This window comes from Fonsecaea erecta (genome assembly GCF_001651985.1).
Source record: "Fonsecaea erecta strain CBS 125763 chromosome Unknown Scaff3, whole genome shotgun sequence".
NCBI lineage: Eukaryota > Fungi > Ascomycota > Eurotiomycetes > Chaetothyriales > Herpotrichiellaceae > Fonsecaea > Fonsecaea erecta.
In genome coordinates, this window is record NW_017387246.1 from 62,797 (window position 1) to 90,675 (window position 27,879).

At 53.9% G+C, this 27,879-nt stretch overlaps 11 protein-coding genes across 11 annotated transcripts; 7 read left to right on the forward strand and 4 right to left on the reverse strand.

Moving 5' to 3' along the window:
- Positions 1–793: 793 nt before the first annotated feature.
- AYL99_03281 (hypothetical protein) lies at positions 794–1,432 on the reverse strand (the record flags this gene model as incomplete). Its single annotated transcript, XM_018834797.1, has 1 exon — positions 794–1,432. The coding sequence occupies one exon, from the start codon at positions 1,430–1,432 to the stop codon at positions 794–796; it is 639 nt and encodes a 212-aa protein (XP_018694447.1).
- A 1,369-nt stretch (positions 1,433–2,801) lies between these two features.
- AYL99_03282 (hypothetical protein) lies at positions 2,802–3,272 on the forward strand (the record flags this gene model as incomplete). The annotated part of the gene is made up of 2 exons (XM_018834798.1): positions 2,802–3,046; positions 3,113–3,272. 2 exons carry the CDS (start codon positions 2,802–2,804, stop codon positions 3,270–3,272), a joined length of 405 nt encoding a protein of 134 aa, XP_018694448.1.
- A 300-nt stretch (positions 3,273–3,572) lies between these two features.
- Positions 3,573–4,670, reverse strand: AYL99_03283 (hypothetical protein; the record flags this gene model as incomplete). The annotated part of the gene is made up of 1 exon (XM_018834799.1): positions 3,573–4,670. One exon carries the CDS (start codon positions 4,668–4,670, stop codon positions 3,573–3,575), a length of 1,098 nt encoding a protein of 365 aa, XP_018694449.1.
- Positions 4,671–5,678: 1,008 nt separating this feature from the next.
- On the forward strand, positions 5,679–7,165 carry AYL99_03284 (hypothetical protein; the record flags this gene model as incomplete). The annotated part of the gene is made up of 2 exons (XM_018834800.1): positions 5,679–6,091; positions 6,148–7,165. 2 exons carry the CDS (start codon positions 5,679–5,681, stop codon positions 7,163–7,165), a joined length of 1,431 nt encoding a protein of 476 aa, XP_018694450.1.
- Positions 7,166–7,688: 523 nt separating this feature from the next.
- AYL99_03285 (glutathione synthetase) lies at positions 7,689–9,443 on the reverse strand (the record flags this gene model as incomplete). Its single annotated transcript, XM_018834801.1, has 2 exons — positions 7,689–9,021; positions 9,130–9,443. 2 exons carry the CDS (start codon positions 9,441–9,443, stop codon positions 7,689–7,691), a joined length of 1,647 nt encoding a protein of 548 aa, XP_018694451.1.
- Positions 9,444–10,088: 645 nt separating this feature from the next.
- Positions 10,089–15,842, forward strand: AYL99_03286 (hypothetical protein; the record flags this gene model as incomplete). The annotated part of the gene is made up of 1 exon (XM_018834802.1): positions 10,089–15,842. The coding sequence occupies one exon, from the start codon at positions 10,089–10,091 to the stop codon at positions 15,840–15,842; it is 5,754 nt and encodes a 1,917-aa protein (XP_018694452.1).
- A 701-nt stretch (positions 15,843–16,543) lies between these two features.
- On the forward strand, positions 16,544–18,247 carry AYL99_03287 (hypothetical protein; the record flags this gene model as incomplete). Its single annotated transcript, XM_018834803.1, has 1 exon — positions 16,544–18,247. One exon carries the CDS (start codon positions 16,544–16,546, stop codon positions 18,245–18,247), a length of 1,704 nt encoding a protein of 567 aa, XP_018694453.1.
- A 70-nt stretch (positions 18,248–18,317) lies between these two features.
- Positions 18,318–19,301, reverse strand: AYL99_03288 (hypothetical protein; the record flags this gene model as incomplete). Its single annotated transcript, XM_018834804.1, has 1 exon — positions 18,318–19,301. One exon carries the CDS (start codon positions 19,299–19,301, stop codon positions 18,318–18,320), a length of 984 nt encoding a protein of 327 aa, XP_018694454.1.
- A 609-nt stretch (positions 19,302–19,910) lies between these two features.
- Positions 19,911–21,262, forward strand: AYL99_03289 (hypothetical protein; the record flags this gene model as incomplete). The annotated part of the gene is made up of 4 exons (XM_018834805.1): positions 19,911–20,019; positions 20,075–20,191; positions 20,263–20,953; positions 21,016–21,262. The coding sequence occupies 4 exons, from the start codon at positions 19,911–19,913 to the stop codon at positions 21,260–21,262; spliced, it is 1,164 nt and encodes a 387-aa protein (XP_018694455.1).
- Positions 21,263–23,787: 2,525 nt separating this feature from the next.
- On the forward strand, positions 23,788–25,179 carry AYL99_03290 (hypothetical protein; the record flags this gene model as incomplete). Its single annotated transcript, XM_018834806.1, has 1 exon — positions 23,788–25,179. The coding sequence occupies one exon, from the start codon at positions 23,788–23,790 to the stop codon at positions 25,177–25,179; it is 1,392 nt and encodes a 463-aa protein (XP_018694456.1).
- A 1,138-nt stretch (positions 25,180–26,317) lies between these two features.
- AYL99_03291 (hypothetical protein) lies at positions 26,318–27,634 on the forward strand (the record flags this gene model as incomplete). Its single annotated transcript, XM_018834807.1, has 1 exon — positions 26,318–27,634. The coding sequence occupies one exon, from the start codon at positions 26,318–26,320 to the stop codon at positions 27,632–27,634; it is 1,317 nt and encodes a 438-aa protein (XP_018694457.1).
- Between the last annotated feature and the right edge of the window lie 245 nt (positions 27,635–27,879).

The following is a 27,879-nucleotide window of genomic DNA, read 5'->3' on the forward strand; positions in this document are numbered from 1 at the left end:
CAGACAAGATGGGGCTGTCGTGGCTATGCGAGGAGAGCTGTAGGTGACTTTTTGCACAGTGGAAGAGACACTCCGGACGTTGGAAGCAAGTTTATCTTTAGTGCCTTTGAAGAGCCACGTTGAGCCGGGAAATCTGGGTTGACATTTCTTTGCCCATCTTTGCCACAGCAAACAGCCATGACTGCTCTGCTCGACTGTGTTTTCCGAACTTCTGTTCAGCCACCGTCGACGTTCCCCCCACAACTTACATCCATGATCACGAGATTTCACCTACGTTGCAAAACGCTTGAAATAAAACCGAAGGGATGTGGAAAAGAGTTGAACATTGATACAGCGTGGTGGGAGCTGACCTAAGTCAAGAACTACCGAGTACGAAGATAATTACAGTAGATCCCTCAGTCCAATAATAGGGGGCAATCCATATTGTGGAGGGAATCCCAGCTTACATAAATGCTAAATACGACTTCCAACCGAATCTGACGCCACATCCTTTGCCCTCAGACGGTCTTTCGTCGCCCAGACGTGGTAAATGGTGGGAAAGAGGCTAATGTTCATGGAGGCATTGCCGCTCGGGACGTAACACCCGGATTGTTCAGCCACGGAGTCTCTGTTTCGCTTCAATGGATAATGGCGCAGCAGATTGAAACTTGAATTTGATACCAGTCGTTGTTTGCGTTGTGAACGCGGAAGGGTTGGGGTATTCAGACTATAATGAGGCATTCGAGGCTGCTTTCAGACTCCCTATATGTTATAAGATTTCCTTATGTTCATACGTATTTTATTTCCACCTCATTCAGATCATCTCCATCTCCTCGGCGCGCTTCTGCCCAAAGTATGCCCATTTACTTTCCGCCATCGCGAATGTTGTGATTCTGGGCGGAGCCGACTTAGGCGTCGCCGGCAGCTTACTGTATATTTCATATATTTCGTGCATGCTGTCCCTGTCTCTTCTGGTTCTGAGACTGTCTCGGTTTATGGGATGAAGAGGTGGCGGCGTTTCCGCTCGGATGAAGTCGTCTGCCTGGGCCTCGTACCCCCGTGGTGAGGGTGTCAAGAATCCCCCATTGGACGTGTCTTTTCGCAGTATCCGTGGAAACTGTAACGGCGGTGCCGTCTCTGCTGGGCCCAATCTGTCTTCCAGGTCCAGCTCCTGTGGTAGAGGAGGCGGATATTCTGCTTCTGGCGTATGAGGGCGCGCAATTGGTGGTGGCGAGGGTGTTGCTCCCCGTGTTAATCTCTGAGTCCTCAGACCTGTGTCAGAGGCCACTGCAGTTTCTGTCAGTGGTAGAGCCATGCCATTATCCGGTTCAGCGCTTCTGAGGCGTCGTGCTTCAATCTTAGTTTTGATTGTATGATATATTGCGAACAGGAACGTGAAGGTGCAGAAAGTCCCCACAGCCCCGAGGATTACGAGCGCAGAAAGTGGCAACATTTTGAGGCTGTGGGATGTTGGACCTGCGGTTTTCGGCCCCCAATGTTTTTGGCTGTGGCAAGCACTAGAAGCGGAGTAGCTAGAGGGTGATTTGCAGTGGCCGAAACGTTCCAAGTGCAACCTGACTCCCTTTGGGGTGACAGGGACAAAGGACCTTCTCTTGGGCAATCAGTGGAGGCGAAGAAAGGACCACTGAGAAGAGAACAAAGGCAACTGAACGGTTTCAGCGTCCCAAGACCGCTCACTCCCCGGACGATGCAGTCTGAACAGCTCACTTGAATACGAGATTCTCGTAGTTGTATCATCGATCAGATTTGGGTGCACTGTTTGAACCAGGTATGTCGGAAAGAGTATGCCTAGTGAGATATCGGCTGTTGTGTCGTGATTGGATTGGCGATAGCGTTGGCAAAGATCTCGTCTTCCTCGGCTTTCCGAATTGCTTTCTCCTTGTCGCGTTGGATCTTGAGCGCAAAAAGATAGACAATGGCAAGAATCAGAATAGCCCCAGAAAACATGGAAATGAATAGCCATGCGACCGGACTCATCGTAAAATCGGAGGTTGACATTGCTTGATCGGGAACAAATTGCTCTAAACGTAGTACAACTGCAGAAGAATGAACTGGGGAGCAGAGTTTTTTACCTGTGCCTTTAAACCAAAAATGATTTCGAACCTCGTTCGACCCTTGGACTCGTATGTTCTCTTTGTGGCTTTTTCCGGCGATCGAAGACCAGGTCCTTGTCCGAGTCAAAGAATCTCCAGGAGACGGCATTGTCCCAAGCACCGCGGCCTGCAGCATCCGGAGAGAGAGAAGAAGACGCTTCCACAAAGCTATACATCGGGAAAAGCGTAACTTGCAGTTACGAACTGCCCTCCCGGGTATGTCTCAGAGCACGAGTGAGGATGGGCTTTGAGGACGTGAAATGGCCCTTAGTTCAATACCGTTCATCTTGTGCAAAGCCATAGCCAAGATATGTTGGTCACAGTATGAAGGCGGTATTCGCGATCAAACATCAATGGCAGACATCGACATGAACTTTGCATAGAGCTCCATGTGAAGTTCTGAGAGTTCGGAGTCGAGCTCGTCAATTCAAAAGACATTGTCATTTGATATATGCATGCACTTTCCGGATCGGGTTTAGCTCCGCCCCCAGTCCCCTGATCGCGACTTTCAAGGTCCTGCGCCACCAGCACCGCGTCGAGCGCGCAGTTACAGCCTGCCATCCACCTTGGTTACGACAACAGTTGGCAATAATATCAACTGCCTCCGTGGTCCTTGCACATTCCTCCCTCTTCCAAATTCCCAGCCACCTCCACCAACCCCGCGCAATGTCATTCCTCCTTTCACCAGCCAGGCGCATGGCGTCCACGATGCCCCCCATGTCACAGCGCACGTTCTCGACAACTCGCCCGTCTCAGCTCGCCCGCATGACACTGGTGGGGAGACTCGGCGCAGACCCAGAACTCGCAGAGACCGGCAAGGGCCAAGTGATCAAATATGTCGTGGGTTCTAGTTACGGACCGAAGGACAATCGACAGACATCGTGGTTCCGCGTCGCCAGTTTCGCACCCGAAGGGTCCCCCCAACGAGATCTTGTGATGGGATTGAGCAAAGGGTGAGCGCAACTGAGGGTCCATTCACTCATATGCTCCAAACTTTTACTGACCAATGGTCGAAATAGGACACTGGTCTATCTTGAAGGAGATGCTACCATGCGCACATACGAGGATTCGGACGGGAAGAAACAGAGCTCATTGAGTCTGGTCCAGACAAAAGTGGAAGTTCTGAAACGACCGCAGCCGAAGGAAGAAGAGATCGCACCAGGGAACGTCGGTGCTTGAAAAGATACAAGTGGCTTGACAACCCCGGAATGGTACGACTCACTGCCTGCGGTGGTCCTTCGCTTAGGCAAGGAATATTGGACGATACGGAGCTGTTCGTGGGTGCTGTATAAGATCCCTTCTCCGAATGTATTTCGCCACTCATGGGTTTGGTGAGCGGTGATGGCAGGGCCAACCACCTACCAGCACGGCTATCTAGGAAGAATTATGTATTTTAAAAAGCAGGAAGGCTTCTAATCAAACGATTGTTCCAACACCGTTATCCCAATTGATGGAGAGACCTGCATAGCGTGCGTTCAATCAGTGATTTGTACCCGAGGCTGGTGAGTGCGGAGTTGGGTTCGAATTGTCGTCTGGCGAAAGCTCGTACACAGCGAATGTGGCGCTTGTCTGACTTCCACCCAAAGGGTTGTTCTGGGGTGTTTTTGGGGCCGACTTGACGTTTCCGTTGAAGCCTCCACGAAAACAGCTCTTCGCTCTTGCAGCCCAGTTCTTGTACATCCGGATGGCGTCCTGACCCAGCCCGAAACATGCGAACGATACATATGCCGCGATAATTTGCGCCCACCGGTCGAAGGGGAAGGCCTGCGAGGTGGGTTCCATGGCAGGCTCGGGCTCCAGGATGATTCTTTCCGACCAGTCAGAGGGATGGATGTATGACCAAGAATACATATGCATTGGCACACGAACGTTTTGTATAAAGGCGAAGATGGCCAGCGGGCAATATACCACCAGAAGGACCAACGCAAGCGCGAAAAGCCTGAAGAATCGGGAGGTCGTGGCACCAGGAGTAGGCGCAAGCAGGACCGAAACCTGCTTGCGATGCCGCCAGAGGCGAACGACCGAGATCAGACAGTAGACGCTCCCGATGAGACAAACGACCATGGGCCATCCGTAAGTCACGAAAGGCGCCACCCAATCGTTGTCGTAGGACAACACGCATCCCGCCACCTCTCTGAGCCAGTATCTTTCCTTCTGAACCAAATAATGGCCAGCCATGACGAGTATAGGCAAGATAATACAAAGAAGGAGTTCTATCGTGCGGGTGGTTCGGCGCTGTTGCGGGCAAGGGGTAACAGTCATGCGGTCTGGATCGAGGATGATCGAGATCTGTCGGAAAAGGCTCGCAATTGCCCCTTCAACGGCCTGGAATATCCCAATGTAGAGTTTGACTTCGATGTCACACAGTATTTTTCCATCCCACCAGTCGTGAGGATTGTCAGACGACCATATCACAGCATTGACGAAGTTTTGGATGTTCAGGATGGTGATGCCGATCAGGAGAACCGAGGCTGCAAAGTTCTTAGCCCGCAACTGAACAAGTATGGGAGGGAAGGCTGCAAGGAGGGCCAATAAGGCCAAGGGGACGACGATGATAGAGGAAGGATCCCATGCCATCATTGCTGTATGGAGAAGATACGTGTGTTCTGACTCCCCCAAACAGAAAGATCAAAAAAGCGAAGAGATACCAAAAACACGCCAGTGGACACCGTCGCTCGCTCTCTCCTCCCGAGCCACCATGTCCGCAGTCTCCGTCCCCTTGACTCAACTCACATCGATGCGCTGGTACGTATGGCTGCCCTGGTGGGGCTCCTCAGATATCTCAGAGACATCTTTCCCAAAGTGGTGTTGAATAAGGCTCTCCTCAAAGGGGTAGGCCCCAGAAAGCCATGCTCGTACGTTGCAAGCTCTTGTCTAACTGGTCCTCAAAAGGACCCATGCTGGTGATACGTGGCGTACCATCTTACCATCTTTGTGAAAGCAGAAACTTTCATCGGCAGGTTAAAACTGCCTGACGCTTGAAGCAAACTGCAGCATGACGCAACAGCAGCGTATCCCTTCTTTAGTGTCCCTCGTTTGAAGGCCAAGGCGTCGGTGTTTCGACTGGAACTCAAAATGGAATTCGTCACAGTGGTGCTTTGCTTGAGTCTCAGCTGTGCTGTGGCGCTGGATGTCAATGGACTGGTACACTAGTAGCGACGACATCCCAACTTCACAGGTGTTGTTGCAAGCCGGAATAACCTCGGAACAACCCGAATGCCGCTGTATGCCAAGATATTCGGGGACTTGTTATTCCGGAGCCGCGACTGCCACTTCAGCAACATCTTGTCAGACTCAGCATCATCTTCCGTTCACAATATTTCTCCTTGATGGCACTCCTTTGAATCGTCTTTTCCCATCCCGCGCTCTGGCCAGCATTATTGTAGGCATATATAGTGCCTGGCCTCTTTGGAATGATATCGGGTTGACGACTGCGTCGTTTGCTTTCTTCTTCCACCGACCCTTTGAACGGCCAAGGATGTTGTGACGCGTCAAAAGACCTGCGGAAGTCATATCCGTGGACTTCCTCCCCTCGCTCATCTACTCCCTGCTGCGAATCGCCATCATCAGCTCTGGATTGGAATCATGGCTTCGGAAAAACCTCCTTCCATCGTCCTCCCTCCACTTACTTCCTCCGGTCGACAAGTTAGTCCTTCACCTCAAGGCTTGAGGCAGCGGCCACTAGGAAGAGCATCTACCTTCGCCGAAGGCAACCCTCCACTCAATCGTCGTCGAAGTTCGTTCCTCTCTGAAACTTTCTCTGAGACGCGCAAGTCATTACGCTCATCGACGGACGATATACTCCTGCCACGCGCGCGTGACGATGATGATTTCCACGACCATGACGACAACTCTCATTGGCAGTCTCTGCCTCTTGGCCTTGCCCTGCTACCCGCAGTTGGAGGCATGTTTTTCAAGAACGGTAGCGCTGTCATCACGGACGTGACACTACTAGGTTTAGCTGCTATCTTCATGAACTGGGCTCTCAGGTCGCCTTGGTAAGGACTGACTAGACCCTCTTGTGTGGAGAGCCCCAAACTTATGACTGCTCCAGGGACTGGTATCGTGCTGCCCAGACCACTATATTGGCAGATTCAACCACTCCTCCCGTGTTTACGCCGATCGATGAAGCGGACGAGGATCAGGACCCCCTGTCTGTGGGTGGACGTGGTGAAGACGATGCCAGCAAAGCGAAGGCGAGTGCTAATGCTGCTCGTTCGAAGCTTGTCAACACAGACGGTGCAGCTGCGCAGAGAGAGCTTCGTGTCCATGAGCTTCTGGCATTGCTTTCTTGTTTTGGATTCCCTCTTGTCGCCGCATGGCTTCTGCATAGCATCAGATCCCAACTCTCTCGGCCATCCGAGGGCTTGGTCTCGAATTACAATCTTACTATATTCATATTAGTTTCCGAAATCCGACCCATCTCTCACCTAATAAAGATGGTCCAGCGGAGAACACTTTTTCTTCAACGACGAGTGAACCTCGATGTTCTCAAAGAATCAAGCCGGATGGACAATCAGCACCTTCGCGATATCTCACGCAGGTTGGACGACCTTGAGGCACACGTTGCCGATCGCATTGCCGACACCGGAGGACAAAACGAGGAGCAAGTTAACCACACACTCGTAGTTCAAGCCTCTGCGTCAGCCACATCTGAAGTCAAGAAAACAGTACAGCCGGAGCTAGATGCCCTGAATAGGGCCATGCGCCGCTACGAGAAAAGATCAACTATCTCGTCTGTGCAGATCGAAGCAAGGCTACAAGACCTCGAGACACGTTTGCATGACGTTGTGTCCCTGGCTGCGGCTGCGCAGCGGAATGCCGATCGGATCCCGAACAACTACGTTCTCATCCTTGCGAATTGGATCTGTGGCGCATTTGTTATCCCTGTGCAGTACCTGCTCTATCTATCAAGTCTGCCGTCAAAAGCGCTATCATCAATCGTCGCAGTTCCAAAAAGGTACATGACAAGAAGGTCAAGACCCCCGACGACAAAGGACGGCCGGGCTTCTCGGAAGTCCGCAGCACCTCGTTCTCTTGAACGTGAACGAAGAACCAAGGTGCCACCTTGAACTATCTCAGGTTGCGCGCCTTCGTGGCTCTTCAAAAGGCTACGCCTTGCGTCTGACTGTTGTGTCTGTACGATGGAGGCTACTTCCGAAAGAAGTAGAGAAGGAAGATCGACAGCCCCACAAGGAAACTGTGCTGATCACAAACACCACGAGGTGGGTGTTATTACATGCTAGGTCACGTTAGTGTTTGGCACGATGAGCACCTTTGCCAACCTGACCGTACTCACAACGGGCGGTCCCAGGAAAAGCAAGAGTGTTTGTATCAAGCTTTCGAAATCCGCAGGCATGGGAGCATCTGTTATTTCTGAATTGACATCCGGGAGACGCACATCGGCTTCCACACTGCCTCTCGACAGCGTTCGACTCAGCTCTTCTCGGTCGGCCATCCGAGACGTCTTAGAATTTCAGAGGCATCATCGTCAGCAGGAATGGCTGATATCCGTTACGACGCAAATAAACAACACAACGACCAAAATGTATATCTATTGTTTAATGCTATCTAGATCTCGCACTCATCTCTACTCTAGTATGCTTCATATAATATCAAACTATCCAAAGAGCTAAAGCCGGCGGCAACCCCGCCTTCATCACTATCCTTCCCTTTGGTCCTTAAGAGGTAACCACCTTCTGTGTTGTGTAGAATCTCGGGCCTCGTGTCACCTGGCGTATTTCTCCACAGACAAGTGCCAAATATCCCTAGTTCGGAAATGACGTTGCCACGGACGACCTGTCCGTCGCTCCGGAGAACGGTGTTTTTAGCTGCGGTGGGTGGCCGGATAAGTTCCATCAGAATATACTGCTTCCACTGTGACCTTGGGATAGAATTCAAGAAAGGTGGGATGTTGGTGCGGTAGATGTTATTGCCGCCCCCCTCGCGTTGTGGCTTCAGCACGTGGTTCGCCGCGGTCTCGGCAGAGAGAGCCAGGCGCACTCCCTCCGGTTCACCGGACAACGTCTCGGAGGCAGAGGCGGAGAGAGAGTATTGTGGAGCAAAAGTCGAGCGGAGGTTTTCCAGGACGCTCTCAGAGTGAGTCGGAAGGAAGGCTTTGAGATGATCAGTGTCGGGAGGCCTCGCGGTGAGGACTTGTTGGACTTTCTTGGAGCCGGAAAGGTGGAGGAGAATGGTGGGACATTTTATTGCGGCGCTGCGTTCCAGGTGATGGCGTGCTGCCCAGGATGTGGGTGTGTTGTATTCCGTCGGAGCGTAGAGTGCTCGGAAGTACACCACGGTGACTTCAAACTGAGTAGACGGGGACGATGGCGGTGTGTAAATCAACGGCCGATAAGGACTGCTGTCCTTTGACGGTATGGACGTCTGAGCGAGAATCTTGCTGGTTGGGAGGCGGAACGAGGGAATATGATGGTGTTGGTATAGATGACTAGAGAGGGCCAGTTGGTCGAAGACGTTGCGCTCGTTGTCTTGGACCAGAAAGATGACACAAGTTGGGAGTCGGGGCTCTGATCTCGAAGGTCCATACGCCACATGAGCGGCTGCAAGGCCTGCAGTCAGGGTTGCCACGGCCTCATTGTGAGGAGGATGCCCGATAGTGTGAATGGTGCTGTCGCCGGCCGAGTTTGCAAACAGGGGATGCAGAGGATACGCCACCGATTGCTTCGGAGAAGGGAAGGTCGCAAGATGAGTATGCATATCTGCAACAAGGCAAGCTAACCCCCCAAATGACGAGGAGATGGTGTTAAATTCGACTTGCTTGAGGGATGGTGGCGCCTGATCCGCAGTGTGAACCATATAATCAGAGCGAAACATCCCTAGAGATAGGTCTTGAACATAGCCCTCTTCCTTGACGGCCATATGTATCTTCCAGAGATTGGCAAGAAAGTCATCAACCTCGATAAGCCTGCTCGATGTCAGTCTCAGAATGCGTCTGCAGCAGGGTTATGGCTGCAAACAAGTGGTGGAAGCACACAGAGAGCCAGGGCCCAGCCTGTCAGGGCACTCTACTCACTCTTTCATGATCTCTTCCAGCCACTGCGCGTCGCTGGCAATGCTGGCGTACAATTCATTGTAGACCGGCTGGATGCTTTTAGCTTGTTCGAAGCAAGCTTTGGGGAACGGGCTCGGAAACAGAGTGACCGGGGCATTAGTAGCTAGGACATTCTTCGGATTCGTCTCCTCTGGGACGATGGCCGTGGACGGTCTAACTGTAAGCCCATGCTCTACAGTCCAGTTTTTCACAGTCTGAGCAAGATACTCTTCCTGCTCGGGCGTCAATGCCGGAGGATAGTCAAGGTAGACTTGGTTGGCAGCGTGATCTGCCATAGTCTTGGGGACGACGAGATTGTTAATCGCAGTTTGTAGGGCTGTGAGACCGTAGTTCGAGTGCAACGCCGTTAAAGAGGGGAGTTGTCTGTTGTCTCTACCGAGTAGACAAGATTCCGCTAGGCACGGGTTGGTTAGTCAGCAATCGGGCAAGGGCTCGCTCTACCTTCCCATTGACGCCCGCGTAAGTTTCCCACCCTGGCAAGACTGACTAAGGCGAAAACGCTTATCCCAGCCCCGATTCACTTTGCCGCCGGATCTTGAATTCAACTGCTCCTGTCTAGCTTTGACGCCGGGATATTGTTCATTGTTTCTCCATCACCCACCCAAGCAGACGAACGAAGTCTTACATTGTGCAGGACCATGCGAGTACCCTTGCCACATGCGTTTCAATTGCAGGACAAGGAGTTGAGGGGTGGTGGGGTTTCGGCTTTGTCTTTTTTCTCTCAACCTGTGTCACTTTCAGACATATCAAAAGCGCTGCTCAACGTTTTTGCTTCCAAGCGACTGGCATTCCTTCTCTGTGGCATTGCCTGCGCCTCACTTCCTGCTCACTCTCCCAGAATTAACCTCGCCTCGCCACTTTTGTTTTGCTGACACGTCCTCACTCATCTCTCATTGGCGCCAGCCTGATGGTGGCTCAACATGGATCCTGTTCTCGAAACCGACGACGACCCTCAGGACTGGTCAATCGATCAAGTCGTCTACGAACTCTGCCAGCGCTCAACTCCGCGTTGGTTCAACAACCAAAAGCCTCAGTTGATCCCTGACCGCCATCGCTTGGAGGATGCTCTTCGGCGAAACCATGTCGATGGGGACAATCTGCTCGCTCTCGACATACCCACTCTGAAGGACGACCTGGGGATCCCGTCATTTGGTCAGAGACGAGCCATCATGAGAGCGGTGGAGTATTTCCGTTCGATCTCCAAAGGCTATCAGCGGACATTATTTCAAGCAGACGGTTTCACCCGGATGCGCTCAGCCACATATAACTCCCCTCAGATAACCCAGTCTCGGATTTCGGAAGTTTCACAATCTCCCGCATTCTATGGTCTCGGCGTCCAACCCTCTATTGAGCCACTGCATCCTGTTCCGTCACCTTCTCTTACCAGTGCGGCGGGCCAGCAGCGGGTCGTTTCTAAGGGTCCCACCTTCAGTTCACCTGGGTTGGCGACTTTTAGCGTTGCTGATCCCTCAGTTCCAAGCGTTCGCCCTTCCAATCATCGTCCCTACCATGTTTCCCGGTCACAATCAAACCCTACTGTCGCTGGCCCTCTGGTAAACGGTGTGGTTGATGATGTCGCCTCTAAAACTCGAAATCAACTACCGCCTCCTCTGTTACTGCAGCCATCAAGAGAACATGCTGGCGGTAACGGCAAGAGGAGAATCGCGCCGACTCGTCTACCCGAGGCCACTCCAGTAAAGTCAAATCAGGACGCCTATCTCGGCCAGGATCCGCTTCCTGTACAGGATGTATTCTACTACAAAATTCCAACTGGATTTACTGATGAATTCTTGTATGCGGTCGCTGCCGAGGAACCAGTTTCATTCCATATCTCCGCCGATTTGCCTGCTGGCCAACGTCGCACAATAGGTCGATTAATGAGATCTTTCCTACGTCAAGGCACGACTATCCTACCTGAAAGCGGATGGAGGATCAAGATACCCTATGGCAAGTCCAGGGTCAAGCCTCCGTATTCCGAACAATACTTTACCTTGTTCCCGCCCGGCAGCGGTCGGGCAAGGGTACATAAAGTAGAAGAGTTTCCCGAGCTCACAGCTCTCCAGGAGGATCAGCCACGGAGTTCCGTCCTCCACTTACCTGAGAGCGCGCGAGGTGACTCTCTTGAGGTCTCTGTAGGGGAAAACGGCGGTAGTTCGAATTGGTCCGGCCTGGAATACCTTCTGGATAAGTACCCAGTGGAGGATTCTGATGGGCTCCCTCTTTATGGCGAGTCGGGGGATGAAAACGAGCTCGACGATGACACCAGGAAGGAGATTGAAGCAGAGAAGGCGGACGAAGAGAAATTGCGCACCCCGTCTTCCAATATGACGCCAACTGAGGTCGAGAGCGTGATAGACGCGACCATAGATGCATACAGGCAGGAGTGGCGCGAATCAAAGTTCGTGGTTGCCCAAAGGAAGGCCTATCGTCACTGGATGCTTGCAGCCCGCAACAAATGTCGACAAGAAAAGAGTGACTCCTTCAACCGCGAAACGAATCGCCTTCTGTGCAGGTTGCAAATCATAAGACGTGAGATCGCTCGAATGACCTGGCACAAGCCGGATGAAGTCAGGAGACAATGCCAAAGTCTCGAATTGACCGTCCATCAGCACCAAGAAAACGAGTACTATGTCCAGGCCATGCTCCAGGACACTCCACCCGAAAAACCTCCTAAAGATGCGCTTAAAGCGATACGGGCTCCAAAACCCCCAGTCCTGGAGGAAGATGAAGAGCTCCTCGAATCCGAGCCAGAAACATCAAGTGATGAAGATAGGTTATCGTTCATTGACGACACCTCTGACCAGGATACTATATACCACATCCCGGACGCAGAAAGCTGGGAGCCTATCATTCCCTCGACAACAAGAAAGCCTAGTGCAACGGTCGTACGTCCGAAAGTTCCCATCGATAATCGTCAGTACTCGGTGCCTGACATTAATGCTAACGACGCGGATATCGAAAGCGAAGATGAAGATGAGATCATTACCCCAGCTCGTCACCGAAAGGCAATACACATGAAGACCGAAGGTTCTCGAACCTCAGATACCACACGTGCCGCACATGTGAAGTGGAAGCCTTCCAAGGCTCATCATTCCACTTCCGACTCTTCGGACCTAGACGTCTCTCCACGTCTTCCGAACTCTAGATATCGAAAGAAAGGGCGTTCTGCGGCTGCACCTGTTGATCTGACATGCGATTCCCCCTCTGGAGCTGAAAAGAGCGCCAACGATACTTCTACTGACTGGAGCGTTCACACACCAGAACTCAATCCCGTTCAAAGTCGAGTAGACATCCCAAAGAAGAACTCGAAGCATATTCTTGTTCTGGACTCAACAGACTCTGAATTGGAGAATCTGTCTTCCCAAGATGACACCAGCTTACCAGGGGTGAACGATTTTCAGGGTTTGAGACGTGCATCATGGGCAGATATAGACCCTATCGACAAACGGCGGGCGCTTGCAAAGGCCGTGTACGAACTTAGGCCAGGCGCAGCTACCGGCCTGGCCATATTTCTGGGCTCCATCGCAGATTCCAGCCAGGCTCGGGAGACGGTCATTATCAATGGTCTCGCTGCTCTTGAGGAAAGGGAAAGAGAAGAAAGAGGCATGATCCCAGGGGTCGAGCCAGACCATCAATTGAGCGCCAGGTTACTGGTTTTGCTCTATGTAACATATATTTGTGGTCAGAATGCGCTCGAAAATTTCGAGCTTCTGGAACTCCATAAGGACGAGGCACTTGCGGACAAAGATACTGCCCTCGTTCCATTCTACACTTCACTGGTGAAGGTCGTGGAGACATATCTCAGGAACCAAACAAGATTTCAGACACCAACAAATGGCAGGAAAAGAAAGCGAGCCTCAGACTCTCTCTCTATTCCTGAAACAGAGGACGATGCAGACGAACAGATGACAGATGTTACATTGAATGAATCGTTGGAAGAGGCTCAGCCTTCGTCCCACAAGAAGCGCAAGCGCAAAGTGAAAGAAAGCCAGGAGGCGAAGTCCCTTCAACATACCGACAAGGCCAGGATTCAAGCACAAGAAGAGCGACGGAAAAACATGGCCGAAAAGCTGGCTCTGATGCAAGTCGATGGGAATGCAGTCTGTATTGTCAATTTAGAAGAACCACATGTCAGACTGCATCAACATATTGCTCAACGCATCAAGCCTCATCAAGTCAATGGCCTGCAGTTTATGTGGCGCGAGATTGTTGAAGACCCAAAACATCAAGGTTGTATCCTGGCGCATACCATGGGACTCGGTAAGACGATGCAGGTGGTCTCTTTACTTGTGACGATCTCTCTTTGCAACCAGAGTAAGGATCCAAAGGTCAGGAGCCATATCCCACCACATCTGCGTAAAAGCAAGACCCTCATACTTTGCCCTGCTTCTCTGTTGAACAATTGGGAAGATGAGCTCCTGATGTGGACTCCTGATCCTGCCGTTCTGGGGGTTATTCACAAGGTCGACTCGAACTATCAACAAGACAATATTCAAACTATCAGGGCCTGGTCGAAGCAAGGCGGTGTTCTTCTTATTGGGTACGAACGGTTTAGAGGTGCAATCACGGCTAGCATCACAGCAAAAGAAAAGGGTACTGTTCCGGTCGACCTTGAACAGATTCTGTTGCAAGAACCAAACCTGGTCATTGCAGATGAAGCCCACATGTTGAAAAATGCCAAGTCGAAAATAGGACAGATTGCCAAACGCTTTAAGACATCGAGCAGGATCGCCCTGTCGGGTTCTCCTCTCAACAATCATCTTGAAGAATACCATACTATGGTCGACTGGATCGCGCCAGGTTATCTAGGAGACATAGTCCAGTTTCGCTCCAAATACTCGGAGCCCATTATGGGGGGACTTTATTCGGATAGCACAGCCCACGAGAAGCGGATGTCCTTGCGCAAGTTACATGTGCTCAAACGAGACCTTGATCCCAAAATCAATCGAGCTGACATTAGCGCCATCGAGAAAGATATGCCCTCAAAGACCGAATACTTCATCACGATTCCCCTTACAGACCTACAGAGACAGGCATACGACATCTATGTCTATCACATGCGGAAATTATGCGAGTCAAGGGATGATATGAAACCTCGCTCTCCGAAAATCATCGCGGGCTGGCTTGCAATGCTCTCATGGCTCTGCCACCATCCTGCTGGGTTCGTTACCAAGATGAAGGAGCATGAGCAAAATGCGAATGAGGATCAGCGGATCCCCAACGACAGTCACGGCACGAGCGACCCTAGCGACAGTGCCGACGAGACCTTGGCTTTGGATGAGGCCAACGCGAACGCTCGTCATGAGGTCGTGGGGCCCATGCGGGAGGCAACACAGCAAGCCCTACCCATTCTCCCAGATACGACCGACCCTAGCAACAGTACGGACGAGATCATGGCTTTGGGTCAGGTCAGCGAGAACGTTCCCCTTTACGTCAAGGGGCCTATGCGAGAGGCAATGCGGCGAGCCCTACAGCTTTTCCCGGATACGAGCGAGCGACAGGCGCTTTATGATCCGAGTCTGTCCTACCGCACGCATGCCGTCAAACGCATCTTGGAAAAGGCTAATGAAGCTGGAGACAAAACGTTAATCTTCAGCCACAGCATTCCAACTCTGAATTACTTGGGCCAGATGCTGCAAGACATGAAGACATCTTTTTGTCGCATCGACGGCGACACAAAGGCCTCGGACCGGCAAGCCTTCACCAAGGAGTTCAATCAGACAGATTACTACCGGGTTTTCTTGATCTCCATACGGGCTGGAGGCCTTGGATTAAACCTCCAGGGTGCAAACCGAGTGATTATCTTCGATTTTAGCTTCAACCCGATATGGGAACAGCAGGCGATTGGCCGAGCCTATCGACTGAATCAACGAAGACCGGTTTTCGTCTATCGTTTCCAAGCAGGGGGGACATTTGAGGACAAACTGTTCAACGCTTCGGTTTTCAAAACCCAGCTCTTCGGCCGCGTTGTCGACAAGAAGAACCCAAGACGACATGCCACTAAGGCGGACCATACAGACTATCTATTTGACGTCAAGGACGTTCCAAAGGCCGACTTCACCGACGCCCTCGGGCGGGATCCGAAAGTCCTCGATGCTATTATTGGCGAACTCAAGTTCGTTCGCAACATCGTGCTGACTGAGACTTTCCAAAAGGAGGACGATGAACAACTGGACGCCGAGGCTGAGAAGGAGGCAGAAGAAGAGTACAATGATCAGCGTTTGCAGCGAGAAGATCCTGCAGCGTGGCAAGCGAAACAAGATGCTCGCCTTGCTGCAGAGCGAAGTCAACGACAACAACGACAACAATATCAACAATATCAATATCAACACTATCAATATCAACAACAACAATATCAACAACAACAACAATATCAACGATATCATCCATACCATGGTGCAACGCCCCCGTTCATAAATTTCGCACATGACTCATCGTATCCAGCACTCGATCGAAGAGCCGGACTCAGTACCAACAGGTCAGGGTCTTTTATGCACAGCTTTGTACCACCTCCTTTTGGGAGGCAACATCTGAATGCACCGCCAGGACCTCAACCAGTCTACGTGCCACCTCATACGGCTGGGTCGTATGATGACACTTTTCAAAACTTCGTCCCGGGATGTCATAATCCTCGTCGTGCCTCAAGCACCGAGCCCGATGTCACAAAGTCATGAATTTCCTTCGAAGGCGTGGAGGCTTGGGATTGCAGCTCTCCAGTGAGCTGTACGGCCCGTTTGATTTCTTTTTCTTTTTCTTTTTCTCAGCAAGCGAGCCCGGGATTTGTTTCACACGTGGCAGAGATACCCCTGGAAAAGAGTTTATTACGAAGGGATGGCTATGGTCATGCAACAGCACGAGGGCGCTCTGGAGAGCATGCATGGAAGATGGCGCTGGGAGGAATACGTGTGTGGTTTTCTTAATGAATCTTTCGTCGCGCTTGCGGCGAATGTACATTAGTGGGAGCTCAAAAGGGTCACGTCTGAGACAGATATTATGGACAGAAACTCACGTGTGGTCAGCTTTTGGCGTACCGTTCGACCACTTGTGCCTCGTTTCGACAGCGTCAGACACAGCAATCGGTAGTTCTGCATCAATAAGGAGCGGGTGGCTGGCTGTTTGAGGCCTCCAGCCGCAATGAAGAGCGTCTGTTATAGCGCATAGGGGGAAAAGGGGTCGACCATTCGGGATGTTGTCATCCATTTTCTGAAGAGATACATGATATTAGATTGTGATTAATTCGACCCTCTAGCCCAAGACAGACCCCATCCATCACCACTACCATGTGACCCACGAAAAGTAACTATCATATGGAACACATTTTTCCCTGTCTCTCGTGCCAGGGCCGGATCGGGTAGAAAAGGGACGCCTTGCTAATATGCGGCCGCTCGAATCGTGCCTCTCGGCCAACGCCTTCCTGCACGTGCCCTCGTCGTCGTCGTCGTTGTCGTCGGTGAGGAAATTGAGGCGGACACTCGTCTTCTTCGTCCCGGGGAATCCGGGGCTGATTGGATATTATCATCCGTTTTTGGCCCTCGTTGCGCGGGGGTTGCGAGGAGGGGTGGAGCGTGGACGTGGACGTGAGCGTGGACATGCAGACGAGCACGGACCGGGAGAAGGGGCTGTGAACGAGGAAGACGAGTACGATGGGAGCGGTGAGAGGTGTGCGCAGGCGGTGGTGGCAGGGTTCAGTCTCGGTGGGTTCGAGGTGGATGAGGAGGAGACTGCTCCTCAGAGAGGACAGAAGAATAGTCAGGTACGAGAGGCGACGGAGAACGAGAAGGACAAAAGGGACGAGGATGACGACAACGACAACAACGGGATACCTGCTGCCGGCCCTCGCAGGTCGACGACAGAGGACAGGGAACTGCTCTACCCGCCCACATTCCCGTGTCCATCTCACCGTGCCCAGCAGCAACAGCAACAGGAGAAAGATAAGAAGAAAGCGAACAGCGAGGAGGCAAACGGGACAGCAGCAGAGGAACAACAGCAACAACACACGATCTACACGCTCCGCGAACAGATCGAGCTGAGTTACGCCCGGGTGGAATACCTGGTCCAGCGATTGTCCGCCGCAAACATTACTATCTCGTCGGAGCCACCGGAGCCAGTCGTCGTCCACGTCGTCCTCGTGGGCCACAGCGTCGGGGCGTACATTGCGCTGGAACTCGTGAGGCTGTGGCACGAACGGCATCACCACCACCACCACCACCACCAGCTGGCCGCCCCCTCCTCACACACCGCCGCAGATTCCGCTGGGAGGGACGGGGACTCCTCCGAGACCAGAACCCCTTCGTCGTCAAGCCGCCCGAGCCCGAGCCCGAGCTGGTCGGTGTCGACGTGCATCCTCCTGACCCCGACGATCCAAGACATCCACCTCTCTCCCTCGGGCCGCCTGGCCACTCCGGCCCTTAGCTACCTCAGCTTCCTCCCGGGGCTGGCACACATGCTTCTGCACACGGTGCTCCTTCGAGTCCTCCCGCCGGCGTGGTTCTCCGCGCTGGTCGCGCGTCTCACGGGGATGCACCCGGGGAGTCACGGCTTCGAGGCCACGATGGCATTCTTGAAGAGTCGGCGGGGCGTCAAACAGGCCCTGTTCATGGCGAGGGCGGAGATGCAGGAGATCAGAAGCGATGCCTGGGGACGCGAGGTCTGGGGCGCGAGCCACGGCGATGGGACGACCGGTGTAGAGGGTGAACGGGGAACGAGCACAAGAAGCAGTAGTCCCAGGTTGTTTTTCTGGTTTGCAAAGAAAGACCACTGGATCGCTGACGTGACGAAGGAAGCAATTTTCAGAAGCAAAGCTGGTGATATTGGTGTGCTGAGGGACTCCCTTGCCCGGCCTCGACCGAACCTGGAGTCTGAAGAGACGAAAGAAGTGGTAACCGTGGAAGATCAGACGAGCGGCAGGGCGACGACCACAACAAGAGCAGCAAAAATCCACATACTGGAAACAGAAGCTATGGTCCATGCATGGTGTTTGAACCAGAGCGAGTTTGTGGCAAGACGAGTGAGCCGCTGGCTGAGGGATGTCCTGGATGAAGACAACAGCCTCCAAGATACAACAGTATGTGCCCTTTAGATCATATAGAAAGCAGAAACACCCGAGCTCTGAGAATTGGAAGCGCAAGCGCAATTCATCATCATTCAAGCTATCTTCCTGAAAAGCCGGCTTTCCTGAAGAGATCAATCAGCATGTCAGGCTGCTGCAGCCCTGGTTGTGACGGAGGTTGGGTTCCACCATCATACTCATGTGCTCGAACACTCCAGGCCGCATCGTCTGATCTTTGCTGGCCAAAGAGTTGCTGCAAACTGATCTGCTGACCAGGAGCCGGAGCACCTCCTTGCTGATCTTGCAACGTCTGCTCGGCCTGGAGCATATGTCCATTTGTGTGTTGCGCAGTCTTAGCTGAGGCAGCCGCTTCGGCGGCTTGTCTGCTGACCCCAGCATGATCAGCCAGAGACTTCATCAGTTCGCCGTTCAGCTTCTGGGCGTTTTCAGTTGAGGTGCCCGGCGCGTCATGGAAGATATAGACACCGTAGATCTTTTGCTCGTAGCCTTCCTTGAAGCTAATGATGATATATTCCCCCGTTATCTCGACGCCAGCATTTTCCCCTTCTCTGAGCTCTGCTTCAAAATTGTCCAAGCCTCTTCGGTTGAGAACAATCGCAGAATACCGGTCTTCACCCAGGACCCCAGGAGTAAGTTCACAAATAAACAAGGATCCCTCCACTCCTGTCTTTGTCCATTCTGGTTGGGGGAGCGGAGAGAACTCGTAAACAACGGCGTAAGGAGCTATGGAGAGAATCGAAGATATCTGAGGGTTGTGGCGTTTGAGGACGGAGAGGTTGAGTTCTTCGTTGGTGCGATTGGGAGGAGGTGGCTTTGTCGGGTAGTCTGACTGGTAGCCCGGATTGTCCGACTCGTAGTCTGAGACCTGAACCGCAAGCTGGACGGGAGGTACAGCCATGGATATGGGAAGAGCAGCAGAAGTGGACGAAGGTCGAGGAGCAGGGGGAAGAGCAGATACCGGCAGCTCCGTCTGAGGTTGTGACATGGGAGGATAACGAGGAAAGTCGACAGACTGCTGTCGTCGCGAGTTGCCCGACCGTCGATTATTGTGACGATGAGACATGACGAACACACCAGGTCAATCAGAAGAACCTGCGACCTACCTGACGGGTAGGTACCTGCCTCGACTTTTCAGGAAAGGACCTAGGCCAGTAACATGGGTGTACCAACGACGTGTCAAACAAGAATGCTGCTCATCACAGCCAGCGAGGGAGAAGAAGAGGTCGTCGTCGCGGGGAGAGTTGTGAAAGGGCCATATAGCGCAGGCAGAATCACAATGAATGAAGCAAAGCTCAAAGAGGGAAAGCGCCACCCCCAGAGTCCAGCTGGCACCAATTGGCGCGTCGATCCCTGGCTTCCCCTTAATTTTTGAAAAGTCGCCTGTCCACCACCTCAATCGAACACCCTCATCCATCCGTCTTCCACCCCAAGTCGTCGCGCGTCCAACCCTTTGTTTTCTTGTTCTATTCTATACCCTCGTTTCGTCTTGTCGACCGCTTCCATTTTCGGGCGTCCTTCTTTTCTGCCGGCGCCCTCAACGCCGACGCTGCCCTACCGAAACCATGTCTTCTCCGATGAATGCGGTACGCAGTCTCGCTCTTGCACATTCAACCCCCTAATCGCCCAGCACCAACCACTCCCCATTTCCCATCAACCGCCTGTCGATACCACCATGTTCTCTACTAACAGCATGCGCCTGGCGCAGTTAAAGATCCGGAGAAAGAAGAATGTCAAGAAAGGAATTCAGTTTTGCTTGATGGTCTGCGGTGCGAGTGGAACTGGTACGGGTTTCCCTCCACTCGACCCTCACCATCACCCTGATCTGACCGCTCACAGGCCGAACGACCTTCGTCAACACCCTCTGTGGCAAGCGAGTCCTTCAGCCCAAGGATGCCGACGATGCAGCCAATGCCCACCTGGAGGAAGGAGTAAGAATCAAGCCCGTCACTGTCGGTAGGTGGCCTGAGAGAAGACATCTTTCTCTACAAAGCTCGTCAGGGATGTGAACTGACAACATGTTGTAGAGCTGGAATTGGACGAGGAGGGCACACGTGTATCACTGACCATCGTGGACACCCCGGGCTTCGGTGATCAGATTGACAACGAGTCAGCGTTCGGCGAAATTGTTGGCTACTTGGAGCGCCAGTACGACGACATCTTGGCCGAGGAGTCCCGTATCAAGAGAAACCCTCGATTCCGAGACAATCGTGTTCATGCCCTGCTCTACTTCATCACCCCAACTGGCCACGGTCTCCGCGAGCTTGACATCGAGTTGATGAAGCGTCTCTCTCCCCGTGTCAACGTCATCCCAGTCATCGGAAAAGCCGATTCATTGACCCCGGCCGAATTGGCCGAGTCCAAGAAGTTGGTCATGGAAGATATTGAACACTACCGCATCCCTGTCTACAACTTCCCCTACGACATCGAAGAGGATGACGAGGACACGGTGGAGGAAAACGCAGAGCTACGTGGCTTGATGCCGTTTGCCATTGTCGGTTCGGAAGATGTGATTGAGATTGGAGGACGCCGGGTCCGTGCGCGACAGTACCCCTGGGGTATTGTGGAAGTCGACAACCCGCGTCATTCGGATTTCCTGGCCATTCGCAGCGCCCTCCTGCATTCGCACCTTGCCGATCTCAAAGAGATCACCCACGACTTCCTGTACGAAAATTACCGAACGGAGAAACTCAGCAAGAGCGTGGATGGTGGTGTCTCGTACGTGACCCTGACCGCAATGGTGTTATGTCTGCAGGTTGACTAATTGTTTTGTGTCACAGAGCCCAAGATTCGTCGATCAACCCCGAAGACCTTGCCAACCAGTCAGTCCGCTTGAAGGAGGAGCAGTTGCGACGTGAAGAGGAGAAGCTGCGGGAGATTGAGGTTAAGGTTCAGCGAGAGATCAATGAGAAACGACAAGAGCTGCTGGCACGGGAGAGTCAACTGCGCGAGATAGAGGCTCGCATGCAGCGCGAACACAGCCAGGGCGTGGAGGACCTGAATGGTCACGGGCATCAAGACGCATAGAGGCGGAGGAGGGGGACAGGTCAGTGAATCGGGGGAGGCGGAAGATGTCGTGTCGATATCGGTCTCATGCAGGCATGGATCCAAAAAGTGAAGCTGGTGGAGGCGAGCCGTGGGATGAGGCTGACCAAAGAGGCGTCGAGGCCGTTGCGGAGGTGGCAGGGCGGTGAGTTTCTGCTCGCCTTTCAGTGGCCCGATTGCTTGTGGACGATGGATACTTGTTGCAGCAGAGTACATTCTTCTAATCAGCGGTGACTCTAGAAAGGCAAATGAGAAGATGGTCTTGTTTCCCTTTCCTTTCCTGCTGGGTCCTTTGAGCGCAGGGCCATAGTTCGATCAGCCCAATGAGGGCACCCAGTCACGCATCAGCTCTTTAGGGGCCTTTTGGGCTGGCGGCAGAGAACGGCTCGGGCCTACCACTGGCCTGGGTTGATTCTTTGGTACCTGGCGGAGTGAACTGACCGCCTGACCATGTGCCGTTTCCCGTGAGGCCTTCTGGGGCGTTGGGCGTGGTGCGTTGTGCGGAAGGCGGGAGGGCGATGCTTAAGCGGTTTAGAGCCAGGTGGGACACCACCCCTGGAGAGACGTCAGAATGCAGACAAGTGACCGACCAGTGTCACCTTGAGCGTGGGGGGAGAGGGCCGGTGAGGCCATGTCCAGTGGTCAATTGGGCGCAGGAGGCCAGCGGGAAGGAAGCGTTTTGCGGAGGAGGGGCGGCAAAGGGGCGGCAGCAACAGGCCGGAGTTCGACCACGGATCATTTCTGGACGAGTTCAGTCAGGGTTACACAACATGAGCAGCCTGAGACCAATGTCAAAGAGGAGGGCCAGAAGAAATAAATCGCGCAGGCTGACCCGTCTCGGAGGATCCCTTGCATGGAGGCGGAGCTTGGTGTCTTCCAGGGACAGAGCAGTGTGCTGAGGAGGGATATACTGTACAACCGGAGTGAGTGTACTTACAATGGCGAGAGAGACAGGCCAGCAGTCGGGCAATGATGGGAGGTAGAATTCGATATCAGGAGACGGCAACAGATTCTACAGTATGTGATTATCGAGTTCAAGAAGGCACACAGAGGGCGCTTCCTATATCCGGGTGCGGGGCGACAATACAGTAGGTAATAATTCTAGGGGCCCACGGGGGCTCTCGCTAGGCTCACTAGGCATAGCGCGCGGGGGTGGACAGGTGAGCACCAAAGACAAGCAATAGGATGGGCGTGGAGTGCATTGCATATTGCATGTGCTGGACTCTGGAGGCTGCAGTAGCGAGTTTGGAGTGCAGGTGGATGAGCAAGGCACCGTGGGTTGGATATTTGAGAGCATTCTATGTATACAGTAGTAGTAGTAGTAGACGTGAGCAGAGGTTGATATATAAAAAATAGGACTCATTCCTCTTGCATCTTCGACAGAGCCCGTGTTGTATATCTACACCTGACCTCCTTCCTCTCTACGCATCTCTATCTCACCCGCTCCCTCTCTCTTACCTCCTCTAATACCCTCAACTTCCACTTCCCCAACTCGCTGGGATTAGCCGAGTCCTCGTGATCGGACCCATCATCCTCCATCCCACGCTCTTTGACCACCTGCCGATCGATCCATCCCATTCAAAGGTGAGCTGGAGATGGTGTTGACGGACAGCCTCATTTTCTGTCTATCCTCAGCCATGTCCCCTGTGCCCTCACATCCTGTACATAGTTGCTGACATTTTCCTATGGACCGCCCCTGCTGTTCTCGTCCTCCTCTGTGAAGCTTCTCTCATCACTCCACCTGGGCCCTGCTCTTCTCTCAACAGCATCGACCCACTTCAAACTCAACCGTGTCTTTTGGCACTCACTTGCCAATCCACCGGATACCACGGTTCGTCGTCGGTCCACACGGCAGCGATCTCTGGTGAACGATCCAGCAAAGGTGCCCCGGGACACACTGGCTCCCCGAGCAGAAGAAATCGGACAGAGAGCACCAGATGCCAAAGGTGAAAAGAGCAAGGACCACAGGTCTAGAACCCTAACCAGTGACACCACGAGGGACAGCCACGAGGAACTCAACACCACACCTGGTATCGACCTCGGATGGTGATTTTGGGTTCGACCTACCGGGCACAACAAGTCTTATCTGCTTTGCATAGTGGCACCTTAACCCAGCTGGGACCCGCCCCCTGCTGGAAATGCCGCAGGCGTTGCTGCCCCTCCCCCCGTCCATTCGCCTTTTGCACGAAGCGGCCCATTGCGAGTGACCAACTCCGTTTGCTGCAGGATTGGATCATCGCGCATTGCGTGCATACCCACCTGCGTCTCGAGATCCTCTCGTGCTCCCAGCAATCCCACCGTCTCGGTCAGTTCGGTTGAGGGGCCCACCCCCATAAACGTCTCGAAGTTGCTTCCCTCGGACGGCCCCTACATAGGTCGACTCTCAAAAAGGGCCGTCATCTTCCTGCTACACGGCTCGTCGCACTGGCTCCTCCTCAGTTCCCGCTCACTACTCGTGAGCTCCATTTCTTACCGGGCGCGGCATCGTCTCGACCACCGCCGAGACCATGTCGGTCATGACCAGGGAGCCTCCTGCACCCACACGGACCTCGAGCGGCTTCAGCCTCCTTTCGAAGATCAAATCCCACAAGGAATCCAAATACCTCAGCCCGTCCAACAAGCCGGCGGTCCACCGCACGGGGAGTTATGGCAGCAACTACGACCAGGCGACTCGCTCGTCGCCTTTCTCGCTCCCCGCCCAGGAGGGCGCCGGGGCCAAAGCTCGCCGCCTGAGCGCGGATCCCCGAGAAGATTTCGTGGTCGACGTCTGTCCCTTGGAAGACGAATTCGTGTCGGCTTCCAAGATCGGTCGGCGGAAAGAGATCGGGAAGGGCGCCAGTGCCACGGTCAAGATCATGCTGCGCAAGGGGGAGAAGAAGGGGGAGGGCACGGTGCTGTATGCGGTCAAGGAGTTTCGCAAGAAGTCGGCACGGGAAACCGAGGAAGAGTACGTGCGGAAAGTCAAGTCGGAATATACGATCGCCAAATCTCTCAGCCATCCCAACATTGTGCAGACGGTTCGGCTGTGCACGAATAATGGGCGCTGGAATCACGTCATGGAGTATTGCCCGCAGGGCGAGCTCTTCAGCCTGGTGGAACGCAAGTACTTCAAGGCCGAGGACCGGAACTGCATCTTCAAGCAAGTGCTGCGCGGGGTCAACTATCTGCATGAACATGGCATTGCTCACCGGGACATCAAACTGGAAAATTTGCTGATGACGGACGACGGGTACATCAAGATCACGGATTTTGGGGTCTCGGAAGTGTTTTGTGGCGACCATCCCGGCATCGCCGCGTCGCGAGGACTCTGTGGACAGGGCATGAGAGAGGTTCGCAAGTCGGCTCCGGGGATCTGTGGATCGAAGCCCTACATATCGCCCGAGGTGCTGGCCCAAGACGGCGAGTACGACCCCACCAAGTTGGACGTCTGGGGGTGCGCGATCCTCTTCCTGACCATGTTTCACATCGGCAACCCATGGCCGAGCGCGAGCACGAGAGAGATGAACTATGCCCTCTTCCTGGAAGGCTGGCAATCTTTCCTGGCGCAATTCACGGATGCGGCGATCGACGAGAACTGCCATCCGCAATGCGGACCCATCTTCCATGCGCTGCCGTCGAATTCCATCCGGCGGTGTCTTCTCAAGATGCTGCACCCAGATCCCGGCCGGCGATGTAGTATCGGCGACGCGCTCAACGATCGATGGATCAAGGGCGTCGACTGCTGTTCCCGTGAGGAGATGGGACCGACCTTTGATGCGATTGATGTGTCCAAGACCGGGTGTCACAAGGTGGCGGCCCGGATGAAGGTGCAAGCCAAACATGACCATCTGCCGCCGCCGGTCAAGCGGCTGCCACGACATCGCTTTGACATGGGGGACGGCACGTCTCGCTATGACTGAGGCACGGGGGAGGAGGGGGAAGGGGAGGGAAGAGGGGGGGGGGTTTCGCCCACAAGTGTTTGCATTTCCTTGTTCTCTTTTTTCTCTCGACGACGGGGCCTCGGTGTGTTTGTTTGTTTCTCTTGCTTGCTTGTGTGGACGACTCTCGGCTGCGTTACGAAGTGCTCGGAATCGCGGGTGTACAGAGGTCCCTTGTTTGGCCATGTTCGGAGGGGGACCCGTGTGCCATGGGGCTCACTAGGCTCGTAGGGGTTGTATTTGCATATACGGGGTGTGTTTTGGGCATGGGGGAAAAACGATTGGGTGGTAGACTGCGTGTTCGCTGCGGCTATGGTATATCATTATCCATGGCATATATTAACAGGTACACGATAACCAAAAAGCAGGGAGGAAATGAAAATAAGAACAGGATATTTATTTCCATGCACATATTCAATGGCAGTCAGAGTGTACTAGTGTACACCGACGATATGTATGTATGTTACTAGCGACCGTTGTTATGATGATTACTGCATTTCGATTGTTGCCAGCCAATGCCGCCTCCGACAACGGGCATCCATCGTCAGGGGACGTGGAGGGATGATTGGCGATGAAGACACACACAATTGCCTCGGACACGCAGCCTCACTAGCCCTCAACATGGTGTTAGGGATCTCTCATCCAATTGAGCATTACCATCGTGTGTGCTGTCTAGACTGACGTGCCGTAATATGTATTCTTGGGTGCCGGCCGGGATCGCAGGGCCTTCGACCGAGGTAATAATAATCATTCATATACAAAGAACAATTAACTAGTTAGTTAGTTACATAGATATTAATACATGATTCACATGTCTCCAGAGCGGGTACATGTCCATACAGACATAGACACATACATACCTCGTACATAGACACACTAAACAACCGGAGCACCAGCCACTGCTCATCACCCTCTCTCGGGCCCGATAACGCCATCTCGACCATCCCATCCTGCTCCTCTTCTTTCCCTTTCGTGCCCAATCGGTGACGATTCGGGCCTCCTTGCACCGCACAGGAACAGAAATCCCAACAACAACCCTCGACCACCTCGACAACAGAAACTGACGACGGACGACAGACCATCCGTCCCCGTTTCTCTCCCTCGTCTCACAAGTCCTTACATGGCCGAGACGTTACCAACCTCGGCACCGAACGACAACTACAACAACATCGCCGCCGCCGCCGCCGACCCCAAGGCTCCCCAGCCAGAACACCCCTACCAGCCCTACATGGACGTGCGACCACCCCCCACCGCCAACCTCAGCGACGCCAACGGCATGCCGCTGACCGACAAGGAGGTCGACGCCGCCCGGGAGCAGGAGGCGCGGGCCGAGCGCGAGGCCACCCCGGAGCCCAGCGACTTCAGCATCGCCTTCCCGCCCAACCTGCCCATGCCGCCCTTCTTGCACGTCCAGGGTGTGCCCAACTTCCGTGAGCTGGGCGGCTATCGGTGCCAGCCGCCCTCGTCGGCGTCGGCGTCGGCGCCCCCGCCGCCCAACAAAACCTATGTCTTGTCGAGACGCATCCTCTACCGCTGTGCCCACCCCACCCACTTGACCGCCCTCGGGGCCGCCTACATGACCAACTTCCTCCGCGTCCACGACATGTACGATCTGCGTTCCGCGCCCGAGATCAGTCGGCTCGCCGGCACCGTGGCGGCCAGCGACAAGAGCGTCTACCCTCTCGCCAGTCCCGTGTCCGGGTGTCTGGATGAAGTCCCGGGCATCAGGAGGCACTTTGTCCCCGTCTACCAAACCGAGGACTACGGCCCCGTGGCCCTCGCGAGGAAGTTGCAGTGGTACACGGCCGAGCACTCCCACGACGAAGAAGTCGGCTACGCCTACTCCGAGGGGTTCGTCCGAGCGTATCGGGACATTGCCACGCACGGCGCCGGCGCCTACACCGTCATGTTCCGCCACCTGCTGGAGCGCCCGCACGAGCCCTTGGTGTTCCACTGCACGGCCGGCAAGGACCGCACCGGGGTCTTCGCGGCGCTGGTGATGAAGCTGGTCGGCGTGGACGAGGACACCATCTGCTGGGAGTACGCCCTGACCGAGCCCGGGCTGGGCGGCTGGCGGAAGGAGTTCATCGAGCGGATCGCCAAGACCGGGCTGGGCGGTGGTGGCGGCAAGCCCCAGCACCAGCAGCAGGTCGTCACTGGGGAGCGGGAGAACGGGCGACCGGCCGTCTCGCGCGAAGAGGCCGCCCGCATCTGCGGCAGCCGTGCCGGCAACATGCGCGCCTTCCTGCGCACCGTGCTGGCGGACGAGTTCGGCGGCGTCACCAACTACCTGACCCGCATGTGTGGGTTCAGCGAGGACGAGGTGGTCCGCCTGCGGGACAATCTGATCGAGCTGGTCGACGCGGACGGAGAGGAAGTCCTGGGAATGGTTGAGATCGACGGATGGACTGCCGAGGGGGGCTGTGTGGACGACTGACTGACTGACGGACTGACTGACTGAATGATTGACGGTGGTGGTGGTGGAAGCTGTGATGACGGGAGCAGGACAGACAAACAAGGCCAGGGCAAGGCAAGGCAGGGCATAGTATAGCATAGCAAAACAGGTGTCAGTCCCATTGCTGTGCCCTGTCACCTGCTAGTGCTAGTTCTAGTGCTAGTGCTATGTGGTTGTTCTTGTTCTTATTCTTGTGTCTGTGTCTGTGTCTGTTTCTGTGTCTGTTC